This window comes from Ornithodoros turicata, unplaced genomic scaffold (genome assembly GCF_037126465.1).
Source record: "Ornithodoros turicata isolate Travis unplaced genomic scaffold, ASM3712646v1 Chromosome23, whole genome shotgun sequence".
Lineage (NCBI taxonomy): Eukaryota > Metazoa > Arthropoda > Arachnida > Ixodida > Argasidae > Ornithodoros > Ornithodoros turicata.
Window position 1 is genome coordinate 2,412,185 of NW_026999342.1, and position 15,063 is coordinate 2,427,247.

The 15,063-nt window shown below is 45.3% G+C and overlaps 1 protein-coding gene across 1 annotated transcript in view; it reads left to right on the top strand.

Moving 5' to 3' along the window:
* Nucleotides 1–4,866: 4,866 nt before the first annotated feature.
* Nucleotides 4,867–15,063, top strand: part of LOC135373281 (DNA replication licensing factor MCM6-like) — a 74,793-nt gene continuing 64,596 nt past the window's right edge. Inside the window, exons 1-5 of the mRNA XM_064606509.1 lie at nucleotides 4,867–5,144; nucleotides 6,051–6,197; nucleotides 7,460–7,570; nucleotides 9,250–9,412; nucleotides 11,928–12,067. Of these exons, the coding sequence (XP_064462579.1) occupies nucleotides 5,053–5,144; nucleotides 6,051–6,197; nucleotides 7,460–7,570; nucleotides 9,250–9,412; nucleotides 11,928–12,067 (653 nt within the window). The 5' untranslated portion in view covers nucleotides 4,867–5,052. The remainder of the gene's footprint in view (nucleotides 5,145–6,050; nucleotides 6,198–7,459; nucleotides 7,571–9,249; nucleotides 9,413–11,927; nucleotides 12,068–15,063) is intronic.

Genomic DNA, 15,063 nt, shown 5'->3' on the forward strand with positions numbered 1-15,063 from the left:
GTATAAACTGATTTGTTTTTCTGTTGGTTTGTTGGTCTTGTCTCTTGGGCTGCGTCTACTAAAAAAGCGCCGACAGCACCGGTAGGGGGCAGCGCTAGCGACAGCAGGCGCTGGTTTAGTAGACAAGCTCGCTGGTTTTGCTGAAAATGGCGGCCAACGAGCAGACGACGAGATCCCCGATGGTACCGCGCAGTCGATTACTGGATGTTATTTCCGAAGCCTCCGAGACAGATGAAGAGCTGTGTATAACTGGCGCGCTTTCCGTCCTTACTACAAAAAAGCAAACAGACAAAGAATCCGAGGCCATGCACGAGAGCCGCCTTCAGGTTAGTCTCGCCGAAAGCGTATCTCGGTTCAAACCCTACCGCTTCCAGACCGATTTTAGAATGTCACCAACATCGTTTAAGGTTAGTTCATGTATCCACGACCCGTATAGGCTGCATGTTGGCGTCGGGTAGCCACTGTGACAGTGATGAGCCCAGCAGTCGATGTGGACGCCATGTTCAAACTACGCAGCGGGCGATGTCGTCTGCTATCGTGATGTCACACAGCCAGCAGCAGCGCGCTCAGCGACTCCCGACCTGCTGCCTGCGCTGGCCAGCGGGAGCAGCGGCGCTGCGGCAGCAGGTTGTCTACGAAACGAGCGCGCTGCCCTAGTAGACGGAAACTTGCCATCCGCTGACAGCGCTGGCAGCGGCGCTGCCGTAGTAGACGCAGCCTTGATTTGTGCTTTTCTGCTAGCGTGTTAAGTCCAGCGTCCCACCTTAGATAATAGCGCGGTGCCCCAAAAGTGTAATGTTACACTGATGTTTCGCAGGGGGGGGGGGGAGGACTCGAGCCTCCCTAAGAGCCACAAGCCGACACACGTAAATCGTGCAAATCAGGGAAAAGAAATTTATATGGGGAAGGGTGGGGGTCCCGCGTGACGATCGCAACAGTTCTTGCATTTACCGGCGTCTATCTCAGCAGCCAGCATGCATGGATACTGTGAGACTTTAAATCGCGTCATGCGGGATCACCGCTCATGACACCGCCTATGATACCCCATCTCGCTGTCTGCACAAGTATTAGTTTTGTGAGCGTGCCCAGGATATCAGCTGCGTGGGGGGCGGGTGTAACGAGCCCCCCCCCCCATCTTGGAATTTTTGGCTAAGCCTCTGGCAGGAACGTACTGGAATCGCGGCGGAAGAAATGGCATTTGAGGTGCAGCACAATGGCTTCTTTATTTTCATACGAGACATATTTGCAAGAATTCATTTGGATACACATTTGCATAGAGGTCATCAGTTTCTTGCTCAATCGTCTGTTTTATATTGACTGTGGAAACCACACCATCCAGGCAAAGCTCTTCATCTTCCTCGAGAACTACGTGTACGCATCGACTGCAGCGCAGCCGTACATCTCAACGGAGACCGAAACACGTCTACTAAACCAGCAAGTGCTGCCCCTAACAGCGCCCTCTGCACCTGCTGCCAGCGAGGGGCGTCAAACCGGGGCTTTCTGTCTGAGGAGCAACAACAACAACGAGGTGAGCGCGCACATCGAACAGCGAATTGTCATGAAGTTTCTACTGAATGAAGGCGTAAAGTCATCTGAAATTCACAGAAGACTTCAGGCTCAGTATGGCCACGATACACTTAGCCGCAGCAAAGCGTTTGAGTGGTGCAAACGGTTCCGAGACGGCCGTACATCAGTGCAGCACGATCCCGGCCGGGGCGGCTCAGAGCCCAGTGTCAGAGTTCCTGAGAACATCCAACTTGTGGAGCGCCTGATCCTCAATGGCCGACGGATAACATGTCTCGAACTGGCTCGAAAGACGGACCTTTCTGTGGGAATGTTGAACACTATCATGCATGAACACCTGCATGTTAGTTGTGCGTCGATTATAACTCCCAGAAAGCGATGATGTGAAACCCGTTGGACTGGCTGTGTCGAGAGCTGCAATTGGAAGTTGTTCATCTTTTTCCGTGTGAAGGGTAGGAAGACCGTCTTTTCGGGAGATATGTCCATTCCCCTCTGTGTCAAGAATGCTAGCGTACAGTCGAGGGCATCTTGAAGCCGCCGTTGCAGCGCTGGTAACTGTACGCCCGATGTCCATAGACAGATGTCATCGGCGTACATACCGATGTGTATATTTTTGTGCAGGTGCTGTGGAAGGTCCGCCATAACCACATTGAAAAGCAACGGACTGAGAACGCTGCCTTGTGGCACTCCACTCGGGAGGTCGTATCTGTCGCTGTCTCCATCTTCTGTCTTCATGTATACGAACCGCCCTCGAAGAAAATCCGCAACCCAACGTAGGGTCCGACCCTTGATCCCGCGAGCATACAGTTCATGGACAACATGGCTGTGGCTTACCGTGTCGTACGCTCTTCAGATATCGAGGAACACTGCGACCGTAATCCGACCCTCGGCGTGCTCGTGTTCTACAAAGGTAATTAGGTCCAGGATCCCGTCCATGGTGCACCTGCCTTTGCGAAAGCCGGACATGCAGTCTGGGAATTGCTTCTCCGTCTCTAAAAACCACTCCAATCGACTTAAAACCATCTTTTCTAGCACTTTACATACACGGCTCGATATACTTATTGGCCTGAAGGATGATAAGTCCCGGGGTGATTTCCCCGGTTTTAAGACCGGGATGATCCTGGCTACTTTCAACGATGTGAGAAGTTCAGCATCGTACCAGCTTTTCTTAAAGATATCTAGTAAAGTCTTCTGTGCTGCGACATCCAGCCAGCGGATATGTTTGTACGTCACACCGTCGGGACCCGGTGATGATTTGCTGCTTCGTGATTGTGTCACTGCATTAAACTCGGCGAGAGTGAAGCTCAGGCCCAATTCACCTGGAGAGGCATCTTCAGTCAGTATTGTAATGTTCTTGGCGTAGTAGTTAGACATATGTAAATATGCAAACGTAAGAAAACGATATGGCATAAGGCGCACCGATAACGTCATTGAATAGTGTTTTGCAGAGGCTGTGGTTATCATGAATAAACACTGTAAAACCCTTCATTTTCGCAGCCCTAACTTTTCACGAATCAACAGGGATATATTCGCAACCATTAAATTTCGCGCGCTCCTCGAGTTCCTCCTTCTCTGTTTTGAAATTTCTGGCGTGCTCTTAAAGTTCGCGGATTTTCCCAACTCGCGAAATTCGCGAAAATTGGGCTGGCGAAATAAAAATAAATTCTTTTATATAAAAAAGAACTCTTGATTGAAGATTGAAGAACTCTATCTACATTGATTTTACAAGGGCCTTTGACCTTTTAGACCATGGCATACTGTTAGAAAAACTCGAACATTGCGGCGTACGTGGGGCGGCATTGTCTCTTCTGAGGTCCTACCTGGAAAACAGATACCAATATGTGTATAATAATAACTGTCATTCTGACATGTTACAGATAATCGCGGGTGTACCCCAGGGTAGTAGCTTAGGGCCGCTTTTATTTAACACGTATGTAAATGACATTACCACAGTCACTGAACTCGGGCAATTTTTTATCTACGCCGATGACACTACTTTGTTTTTCTCGGGGAATGTAATTGACGACCTTATTCGGAAGGCGAACAGAGCTCTGGCAGATATCGGCACTTGGTGCGCAAAAAATCGTTTAATCATAAACGCGGCTAAAACACAGGCGATACTTTACAGGCCGAGAAATAAGCCAGAACACCACTCGCTTAACATTTCCCTGGGAGATGAGGCTATTGAAATAGTCAAAACTGTAAAGATACTGGGAGTGTTCTTCTCTGAACACCTCTCCTGGGATGCCCATGTAAGCTATCTAAAGCGAAAGATATGCAAAGCGATAGACATCTTGAGTAGGCACAGATACTTATTACCATTGACATTGACATCGCGATTGAAAGCACCATCTGACGGGGTGCTTGTCGCCGGCACACACAAAACGCACTATTTGCTACGCGCTTTTCGAGCGCAGAAACATCGACAGGCAATCCACGTGAGAGGACCACGTGCTTTGGAGCGATCGAGCTGATTGGTGTAGGCGCTAATCTGTTGGCCAGATAGATCGCTTTCCAACCCACAAAAGGCGAACGTCTCGTCATTTCTGCGCTCGGAAATTGCGTACTTCTTGTTTCGGCGCATTTACATTGCGACATTCAGCGTCGGATATTTCAACACACGTGCGCGTCTAAGGATTTCTTAAACATGGAATTGCTTTCAACGAGGAATATCTTCCGTCCTGCTATTTCGCTTTTGCGTGAAATTCCCTAATTAAAGAATTAATGGATTTTAGGTAATTGATGATACTGCAAGTACACCATAATATAGGTATACATACTTTCTTCGAGATACTTTCTGACCAACTCAAAACTGCATCCATTTTGTTCCGCTGGTTTTCTTTTCTTATTCTTTTTAACGAAAATTCTGTAACGAATAAAAAAAAACACCCTGTATATGAGTAATGACCAGTGCTATGGTGTTGGTGGATGACCGGTAGACTGTGAAACGAAACTGTGAAACATAAACATCAGTGATGAAATTCTTACTGCTAAAAACACCACAAATGAAGCCTGGGACCTACGATGCAAGAAATACGAACGAAAATATTAGGTGTATGAGAGCTTTTTTTATGGAAAACGGATCAAATGGGCACATTCAACAAGCGCGTATGCGGAGGCGGCGGCACGCCGACAGTTTTGGTATGGTGGCTAGACAATATTCATCTAGCCACCATAGTTTTGGGACGGCGGCGTTGGCGAGATCCAGTCCAGTACAGACACTCAAGTCAGGCCAAGCTATGCCAAGCCAGACCTCCGGCTCCTCCGGCGCTGGCGCTTCGGCGCACACCTCTAGGTGGAGCCACCGAGTCCCACGCATGCGCATTAAGCGCAGCTGGTCTATCTCGAAACGCAGTTGCGTTGCGCGGCGCACACTGCTATTGGTCATTTACGGCGGAAGTGAAACTAGTAAAGAAAGCAAGCGTGCAGCGCGGTCTTTTTGGCGGGAAACGTTCCATCGAGCATTGTGGGAATCGCTCTGCACGTTTCCTGAAATTTGTCTCACTGTTGACAGTTCTGAATATAATTATGGATGTTGCCGATCTTCGAACTGGTCCAGTGCTCGTGAAGGACGATATAGGAGAACGCTGCCAGAAACTTTTTCGAGATTTCCTCGAAGAGTAAGTTTTGACCGACCTTTAAAAATGACCAGAACAAAGCGCTCTCTCTGTATAAAGGAATTGAGTTTTTTAATACTTTTCGTTCCGTTTCATATTTCTACGTGGCATTTGTGATTACTGCAGCTCTTATAATGACAATATCGAATTATTTTCTACATTGAATGTTTTAGCTGGGACGCAAGTAGCTATGGCTCTTGTGTTTCGTCATTATCTCTTCCCGGTCTGTGCGAAATACAACCTACTTGGATATACTCGTCTGGAAAGCGAAAATAAAACTGGATCCTTGGATATGTTGCTCACGCACTTTGCATCGAGAGCGTGCACAATCTTTTCGCGGAGCGCTGATTTGACTCACAGAATAATGGAAATCATCGTCCGTGCTGCTTTTCTTTGGACCACTTCCTTTGTCCACCCTGAGCGTATCACTGAGTGCAGTTACGCGTATGTCCCATAGCATAACTGGAGCGGCAGTATGGTATAGCCGGCAAAATATTTCGCGGTTTGTGTTTTTGAGTTTGGGGAGGGCTTGGGGGGACTTTGCATGGGGAATGAGGATTTTCCGCTTGTTGCAATCTCCCAAATGCACTACCAAAGCGGATGACCAAGGGGATAATTTGGGGAGGAGGGTTGAACCCCCTACACCCCTGGCTACGTCCTTGATGAGTGGTATACTCTGTGCATGCAAAATTTTTATGGTCGTGTTCACATAGCAAGAGGATAAGGTAATTGATATGCTATCATTTGTGTGTGTGTTTGTGGCCCAGAACGAGAGTTTCAAAAACACAGAGGCACTTCCTTCTCACAATTCATACATCTACAAGTGACTGATGCTATGAAAGCTAGAATTCACTGACCAGATACTTCCACACTGATACTCATATGGAATACCCGAATGCTGTGTGTCAGGACGAAGAACGTGAAGAACGAGGTAAAGCACTTGGAGGATGCCAAGAATCTCATCAAGCCTGAACGCAATACCCTGGAGGTTAGCTTTGCAGATGTGGAACGGTTCAACCAGAATTTGGCAACAGTTATCCAGGAGGAATATTACAGGTGAGCTCACTTTGTGCTCTAAAGCCTTTGTTTTGGCATCTTAACTAAGCCAGAATGCTGAAAATTGGATGAAATGCCACCAACATATTGTTGTGACGGACATGTATGTTCACCGCATAAATGATCACACAGCGGGGCACATACATTCCTTAGATGCAAGATATTTTGGAACCACTACCAGTATCATGTTTGAAAGAAAAAACACCACAACATTGAAGTGAGGCTTTCTGGTGCAAGTCCTTGTGTACACGGTTTTGATTGCCATTTCACAAAGTTCTTGAATTCGGGCAGTAACATCACACAAGCAGGAAAGAAGTTGACATGAAAAGAAAACCAGGAAAGCAAGTGCTGCTGTTTTTAACTGCACAGTTTCAGATGATACTCTACTGCTGTGAGATCAATTTCTAGGTACTATGAGGCTTTTTTTGAACTCTGTCTAGTGAGAGAACAGGTCAGGAAACGAAATGGAAATGATGACATACGGGTTTGAATTCAATCGGCAGTGTTGTAAAGTCCAAGTTGTTTGACACCACAGGGAAAGAACTTCGCACTATGCAGTCTGCTTGTCCTAAAGTGTCTTTGAATACTGTCTGGTCAGTGGCGTTATCCAAGGGCAGCACATGGAAACACTGACACAACATCCTCAATCAGGGGTGAATCTAGGATTTTCCTGAGGGGTGTTCGCTGTGGACAAGTGCCATGTGCATGCTGGGATTGGTCCGCTGAACCCTATGTTCAAGTCTGGAATTAGGGAGTGTCTGCCTCCCCCCCTAGATCTGCGCCTGTCCTCAGTGTTGTCTGAATGTATGTGCTATCAGAAACAGTGACATATAAATTAAGTGCATTAGTTTTTTATGTGGTTCATTTTTTGTAGAGCCTGAAGTTTTAGGGTTTAACCCAATTCCCAAATTTGCACCCCAAATTGAAGGTTGCCTCTTCAGGGTGAAACCCAATTTTTACCTGGCAACTGCCATCACTGAGATCTCTGTAGGAATGCACACTAACCTGTTTGGCAGCAAGTGCAGTTCCATCACTGTTTCTACCAAACCAGTACAGTTCATTTGAGTAACTGAGCCCAATTTCTGCCTGAATTTAGCATACTGGAAGTCTTTCCACCCAAATTGTCATTAATTTAGAGCACATTATTTACCCGATTTTTACCCCCTCCCCCACGACTTTAGAAAATATATTTCCTGAAAACTTCATGCTTGAATTATTTGGTATATGTAGCTTGCATGACGCGAGACATTTTTCGTTTGTAGGGTGTACCCTTACCTGTGTCGAGCTTTGCGGAATTTTGTAAGAGACAGAGCAGAGGTGGACGTCGACAAGGAATACTACATCAGCTTCGTGGATGTTGCAACGCGTCACAAGTGAGTTCGTTCCATTTCACTGTCCTGTGCTTTGACCAATGAAAGAAGAAACACAAAAATGTATGCCGTGACGTTAAAGAGCATTAAACTCTGGACTGGTTTGTGTCATACAGTTAGAGACAATACAACCACAGTGCTGAGTAATTCCAGAAAGCCAACACGGGCACGAGGTGCCTTTGAGTGTGCCTGCATTGCCTTTTTTTATGTACCCGGCATGTGCACGTTTATCACTTTGAAGTATGTCATGGCAGATTTCCAAATATGTCAATGTTTGGATACTAGCTGTAGGCATTAGTTAATGTGGTGCCATTCCATTCAGTTATGTAGAGGAGTGGGCTACAATTGTCCCAATGCACTGTCCCAATATTTTTGCACTTAATATTGTGCTACGATGCTACTAGAAGCATTCTTAGAAGCTTCAGGTTGACGAAGCTAAATGCGGCACATCAGGTTACAGTGTATTGTCGAAATCCATGACACAGAGAATGTTCCCTTCCCTCAGTGTAGCCACTTCTCCAGTATGATGTAAGCATTAGTTCTGCAAAGCAGCTATTTGCGTGTCAGAAAAGGACTGAAGCCATATTTTTGTTGCACGTTCATGGGGTACAGTTTGTGAATTAGAGTAGGTTGTTATGAGGCAAACAACCTGCCATATATGACTGCATATGCATTTTCAGGTTTTATTGTTTTTGAAATGCAGGGGGTAAAAATCTGGTGGTTTCTTCAAAACGAAATTTAGGGAAGTATCAGGCATTTTCTGTCACGTGCTTTATGTTATCGGGAGTTACTGGGGGAAACTTGTGAGTGTGAAATATGGCCCTTGGAACTGTAAAGGTTCCCGACCCCTGACCTAGTTGGAGAACAGGAAGGTTATCTTGAGGGCACTCTCGATGCTTCTAAATGTTATGTTGACTGCTCAAAAGACGCGACGCCAATCTGTACCAGCTATGGCATTGTTCAGAAGGCAGTGTAATGTGTCCCTGAATTATATTAAAAAATCTAGAAGTTGTACAAGAATGCTGCTTGCTGGATTGGTCTTCGCAGCACTTTTGCCACCAGGAAAGAGGGATTTTGTCAGTTTTCAACTGCAATAAATTTTATTTTGAAGATTGATCTCTCTAATTTACCAAGTCAACCCCACAGTTTTCGAATGGAAATGGAAAGCGCACGTTCGATTTACCCCGAAACATCACTGAGGCCATCCAGCACCACAGCGAAATCACAAGAAAAAAATGCAAAAACTTCCATTTTGGGACTCGCAAGTTGCCGGGCCCGCATGCGGGCCATCGTTGTTCCACCCCCTTGACATTCCTTTGCCCGAGATTCTCCTTCCGAGATATGGAACGACAGAAGCGTCGGGTGAAAATGAATGCGTCACCTTATCAGAGCAAGCAGATTTTGTGCGGCGAAGGATGGTCAAGGAGGTGGAGCAATGACGGCCTGCTGAAATATGCATCGTATTTGGTCACATTGTGACATACACGATCGTGACGCAGGCTGCGTGTATCTGGGGTGGTCAGATGTTCTTCATGTCCCCTTCAGTTGTGTTCATACTTATATTCTATAAAACATTATGTACAAGTTGAAAAGTATTTGACCACAATCAAAAACGGGTTTTGCTTTGTAGTCTTGCACTAACCTTTCAGATTAAAGGTCTTCATGCCCCTTCTGTTCTTTAGGGTTCGTGAGCTTACCACAGCCAAGGTGGGCAGCCTGTTGAAAATAAGCGGCCAGGTGGTGCGCACCCACCCTGTCCACCCGGAGCTGGTTAGCGGATCCTTTGTATGCCTCGACTGCCAGACGCTCGTCAAAGATGTGGAACAACAGTTCAAGTATACACAGGTAGGGAGGGTACATGCACATTTCGAACAGTATTGTCACTTTGGTTGCTACAATACAAGTCATTGCTCCGTGCCAAAACCACTGTCCCTAGAATTGTTGAAAAGGTTTACTGCAAAAGTTGTCATTCACAAGATGTTCTTTGCAGATATGAACATGTTGTTTGCAGATATGCATTATGGATAAACACAGACAAGAGAACAAGGGCAACATTGATATCTAAATTGACATCTAAAGCATTGGTACCTTGAAAGGAGAGAGAAAAAAGTTATAGATTCTGTTGCATATTATTGTTTTGGGCACTGTTTGTTGTCTATTTCATAATTTGTTTCCCTTGCTACAGATCGCTGCTCCACTTTTCAGTCTGTCTTGCCTATCAGATAAAAAGCTTTGTTAAGGATGTCTCTCATACACTAGCTTTGAAAGTTTGTGTGCCATTGATCATATCGAGTTTTCTTACATTCCTCGTTCCCTAAAGGGACTATTGGGTCTGGGAACGTATGTATGAGACTGATACAGTAATGTTTTGTCGCCTCTTCATAGTCAACTTGGACAAGTTTCTCTTTTGAAAACACATTACATATTAACTAAATGAGATTTAAAGATTCGCGTTCCCTCTGCAGCTCAGCCAGAATGACATAAGCTACACGCACGAATGGGAGAGCAGCACAAGCGATTGTCTCAGAGGTTGTCTGCTTGGCGTTCACATCACGATAGTAGACCTGAAGTCCGCATTAAATACGACGACTTTTGCTTACCAGTGTGTGTTCGAAAGTGACTATATTCCGTGGAATATGGTGCCCCTGGCTGTATGAACATGTGTGATGCTAACCAGAAACAATGTTCCGCAAGGAGATTATGGAACAGACTCTGTCCCCTGCTATTCCGGCTTGCCATGGCTACCAGGTCCCTTTAGCCGCTCCCTAATTGGTATTGTCCGCGCCAAAGGACGCTCACGGATTGGTCTTGTCTGGGTTACGTTTCTAGAGAGGGAATCCCGGAATATTCTCAATATGCGTCGTCTGCTTTTGCCATGTGTTACATCAAACTGCACAGGAACAACGCCGCGAATTCGCGTGGGATTTTCTGAGTTATTATCGATGATGAACGCAGAGTAAAAGGGAACTATAGTTTTGGGTTAGGCTGTGAGGAGTATGACCGTCCCTTTAATAGGGAAGCAGTACAGAATACATGAAATGCAAAAGCTTTTGAAGTCAGCAGTACAGCAAAACACCACTGAATAAGTGTCACTTGAACAAACATTTGTAGAGCCCTCAGCTGAAATGGCATTATATTCAATGCAAGTATTTTCCAGTTTAATGGACTCCAGTGTACAGAAACCGACACTGAAGATTTTTGTTTAAGTTTAATTTGTACAAGCTTTAGTGATCTACAGGACTTGACTCCCCTCTTCGTATACGCTTCTGGGCTCCAGTATGGTAGAAATTCCAGTTGTATGAATCTCTTCTAATGCATTATTGCACTCCTCCCAGTTGATGCCGGTCATAGCCAGCTTTGTTAGCCAGGTGTTAGCTTTCAACAGGAGTAGCCACTTGACTCCTTACAATCCAGAACTATATAGCCACTTCTGCTGTGGGTGGCATGCGAAATCTGGATCTTAGCCATAGCTGCAGTCATGTACAATGTACAGTGGAATCGTGAACGAGCTCTTAGATGGATTTGGGCAGACAAAGGTGAACGTTGCCGTGGAAACCTCTTCACTTTTAGGTAGGAAGTGTTGAAATATTTCTTGAAATATGCAAGTTTGAGTCTGTAACTTCCATGAGTACCTATATTGGGACAACCTTAGCTGCATTTTTTTACCCAAAAACAGTTGTGCACAATTAGTTGCATCAAACATTTGATTTTGTGCAGCGTGCAACTGGCCGCATTGCAACTGCAGGTGTGCATGCTATTACACTATTGTGTTTGCTGAAGAACTGTTCTTTCAATAGGACTTTCCTATCTAAAAGCTCCCTAAAATGCATGCACTCAATATGTTCCCAAATATTGACCATTTTTATCAAATATTGATACTTCCTTGCCACAGCATTTTCTGTATGCTGTTAGCCTTGTGCAGACTCGTTTTCCTTAAATGTGATAATGTGCTATATCCTTTCATTTGTCCAGGTTGAAAATAAGATAAGCAGTTTGCAGTGAGGTTAAACAAAAGTACATTGTCTTGAAGCATTTTACATAAATTACTTAGGAAATGCCATGCATCCCACTCACACTTGCAAAGGCAGTGCCAGATGAAGCTTCTCATAGGAAGCTACATGGTGATAATTAATCGTAGTAAAATGACCTGTTCCAAGAGGAAGTGCTCGAGAGGCAATTCCTCCTGCAACATCTGCAACAGAGTTGCACCACCATAATTTCACTGTTATCAGTCACAACCTGGTTCGCACAACTCAGTTGTGTGCCACTAGAATTGTACTGTGTGAATAGACCCATATAAAGTGTTTGGCTATGATATCTGCTCCCTGTGTATTAACGCTAAGTATGGCTATTTCTATAGCCCACCATCTGCAGGAACCCTGTGTGTAACAACAGAACACGTTTTCTTCTGGACACCAGCAAGTCAAAGTTTGTGGACTTCCAGAAAGTGCGAATTCAGGAGACTCAAGCAGAGCTTCCAAGAGGAAACATTCCTCGAAGGTGAGTAGACTCAATTGGTTGACTGTGACACACTTTTCGCTCCTTTTTTGCATATAATTAGAGCTGGATGTTTTCAGGTTTTATTGTTTTCAGAATTTGGGGGGGGGGGGGGGTAAAAATCGGGTGTTATCTGGTGAGCAGGAAAACATGGTGGAAGCGGATGAAATTTCTTTATTTGCATATTTTTTGGGTGAAATACGACTGGTCGTCCTTTCTCAGAATGACACAGGAACTTTGCAAAATTTACATGGCTAGACCTTTAAGGCAAGTGCGTCACCCCTCGAGGCCTCTATGGGAATCCCCATACATTTTTCAAAGTGTTTTGCGCCGCGAAGAATTCTTTGGTTTGCATGAAGTTTGTTTTAAATGAAAGTGTGTACCAATTTCTAGGGAATAATGGTTTTAGATTTTTTTACCTCTGGCTTAGAAATTTTCACATCGTAAGAGAAAATGTTGCTATTGCTATACAAAATATTCAACGCCGCAGATGAAGAATCTAAAATAAATCTCGGGTATTTACGGTAGGATACCCCAGGATGTTGGGAGACTCGTCGACAATGAAGCTCAGTTTCGCGTCTTTCACGTTATCGCGGATCCCACGGGCTTGCCGAAAACTTCGATGAGTTGCTTACGACGAAGCTGGTGCACTCCAGGCATTGTTTTGGCCGCTGGGCAGTGTTTGCGTACAAATTCTCCAAGGAGACAATCATCCTGCTCGAGGTTTATTCCACTCTCGGCTTGTGCACTCATGAACTTATGAACGACACCTTCGGCATTCTTTTCTCTTTCACGCTGACGATAGCAAACTTCTAACATTGTATGCGCACCTTTCGCTTTCTTCTTTAGACTATCATGTCTTGTTACCGATCCAACGGCATCACCAAGTTACAGAAACTGCACGCGAGCACGTTTTCGTTGTCTCCCTTCTTCACTATTTCCAAATCGTTGTACTCGTTGACCCAGTCTTCGTCTTTTTCCTTTTACGGCCCGCTATCATGTCAAAAGACGAATGTCACGGCATTAATGCATGAAATGCATAAATGCACATGTTCATTAAGCGAAACTACGAAGAGCCGACAGCAGTATATATAATATATTATACAGTAAAACCCGCGGATAGCAATATCGCGTATAACGATATCCCTCGTAAAGCGATGGTTCATGATTTTACCGTCAAAATATACATTGCTTCTATGGGGAAACGACCCGCGTATAGCGATGGAGACCGCGGTTCCGAGTATTCGTATAACGATGTTGGACGCTGTCCCGTGCGCGTAACCACGCGGCGATTTTCACCGCGATAAGATACAGTAGAGTCTTGATGCTACGAATCTCACGGGGTAGCGGAAAAAAATCGTATAATCCGAAATTCACATCAAAAGAATTAAACCAAAATAAAAATTGAGGCAAGAAAATAGACAGCGACTGTTCATTTTCCGATACTGTCAGTGAAAGAGGTAGGTGGTAATGCTTTTGTGTCTCCGTATTTGGCAAATGCTGCTCAAATTCGCGAGATGATTCAAAAGGCCTAGCACGTGCTTCCCCCCGCGAGTCGCGCGACAGTGTTCTAAAGCGAACTTCTCCTAGAGCACGCAGGCGTTAGGTGAAGCCGACTTGCGGAATGGTGACGTGTAGTGTTGCCAGAAGTTGTCCTGCTATGTTGTCTGGTTCCCTCCACGAGTTCTGATCACTGTTTTCCCAAGCCACTGCGATGTTACACAGCTTCGCGTTTTTTTGTTGTTTTTTTTGCTACACGCGGGGGACGCGCTGTTTAGGTCAGCCCTCGTTTGGCGATGTACCCCGTATAACGATGGCATTCGCGATTACCGTCAATATCGTTATATGCGGGTTTCACTGTACAGCCTACATATAATCAAGTTTTTTTTTCAACTACCTTGCCTGGATTTATGAATTGCTCACTGTTATTCATTGTACTGTATTTGCTTCAAGGGGAAGAGGGGCTGTGCCAAATGCACGGTCCTGCACTTTACTTCCGTCTGGGCAATATATCCACAGCACAATCGCTTCAGATATCGAGCAGCCATGATTTTAGTAAATGCATCACTGTTCATACAAGTTTTAGTATGTTGCCGGCTATCTCAATCTAGAAGCACATCCACTACAATACATACAACAACAGCAACTTAATTGCGAGATCATGATAGGGGAGTTTCATCGCCAGGGGCGACACTCTAGCCTATTGCTACAGTGGCACTAGTGTGGCGCTAGAGTATCTGCAGAGAATGAAATAATGAGCCCCTTCACAATAAGGATTGAAGTCCGTAAAGTCCAGAAAGGTGAAGAGAGCTTCGAGGGCAGAGCATTGGTGGGCTGGATGTGGCCAGGGACCAAGCAGTTTTGTGAGAGAAAGGGGATGAGAGTCCAGCTCGTTAAAGTGGCACAGAAATCATTTTTAACACCCAGTTTTCTTCCTATAAAACTGTTAAGTAGGCCAGTAAGTGCACCATGCGAAGTAATTTACACCACAGAGTTATCGAGAAATTAGTTCGAAAGAAAAAAGTTATCGAGAAATTATCACAGAAATTGAATTCAAAATACGCCGCAAAAAGCGACCGTGCGCAACGGTGGTGAAGAGCAGTACCAGCCTGTGATCTGCCTGGGACCTCGCGCTGACGCTATAAGCAGAACGCTCGCTGATTGGCCTAGAGAAATGTTGTCTGCTACTCCGCTTTTCGGGGTTCTGATAAAGCCTTTCTCCTTGCTCGGTAATGCTTCGGTCGCTCCTTTTATCCCCAATTCTCCGGGAGAATTGGCAAAACAGGTTTACGGCGGCAAAGGGACAAGGCGCTAACCCCACTGATCGGCGAACCAGAACGAGTTCTCCTTATACCGTCATCGGTGACGTGGCATCATACCTCCTCATCCTCGTTATAGCTGGAGTGGCGAGTTAAGGGTGAACGCGCGGAGCTATGTTTATGTGAGTTTTTTTTTCTGGGAAATAAGTTGCACACATCAAAACCTTTCGCGCTATTCGG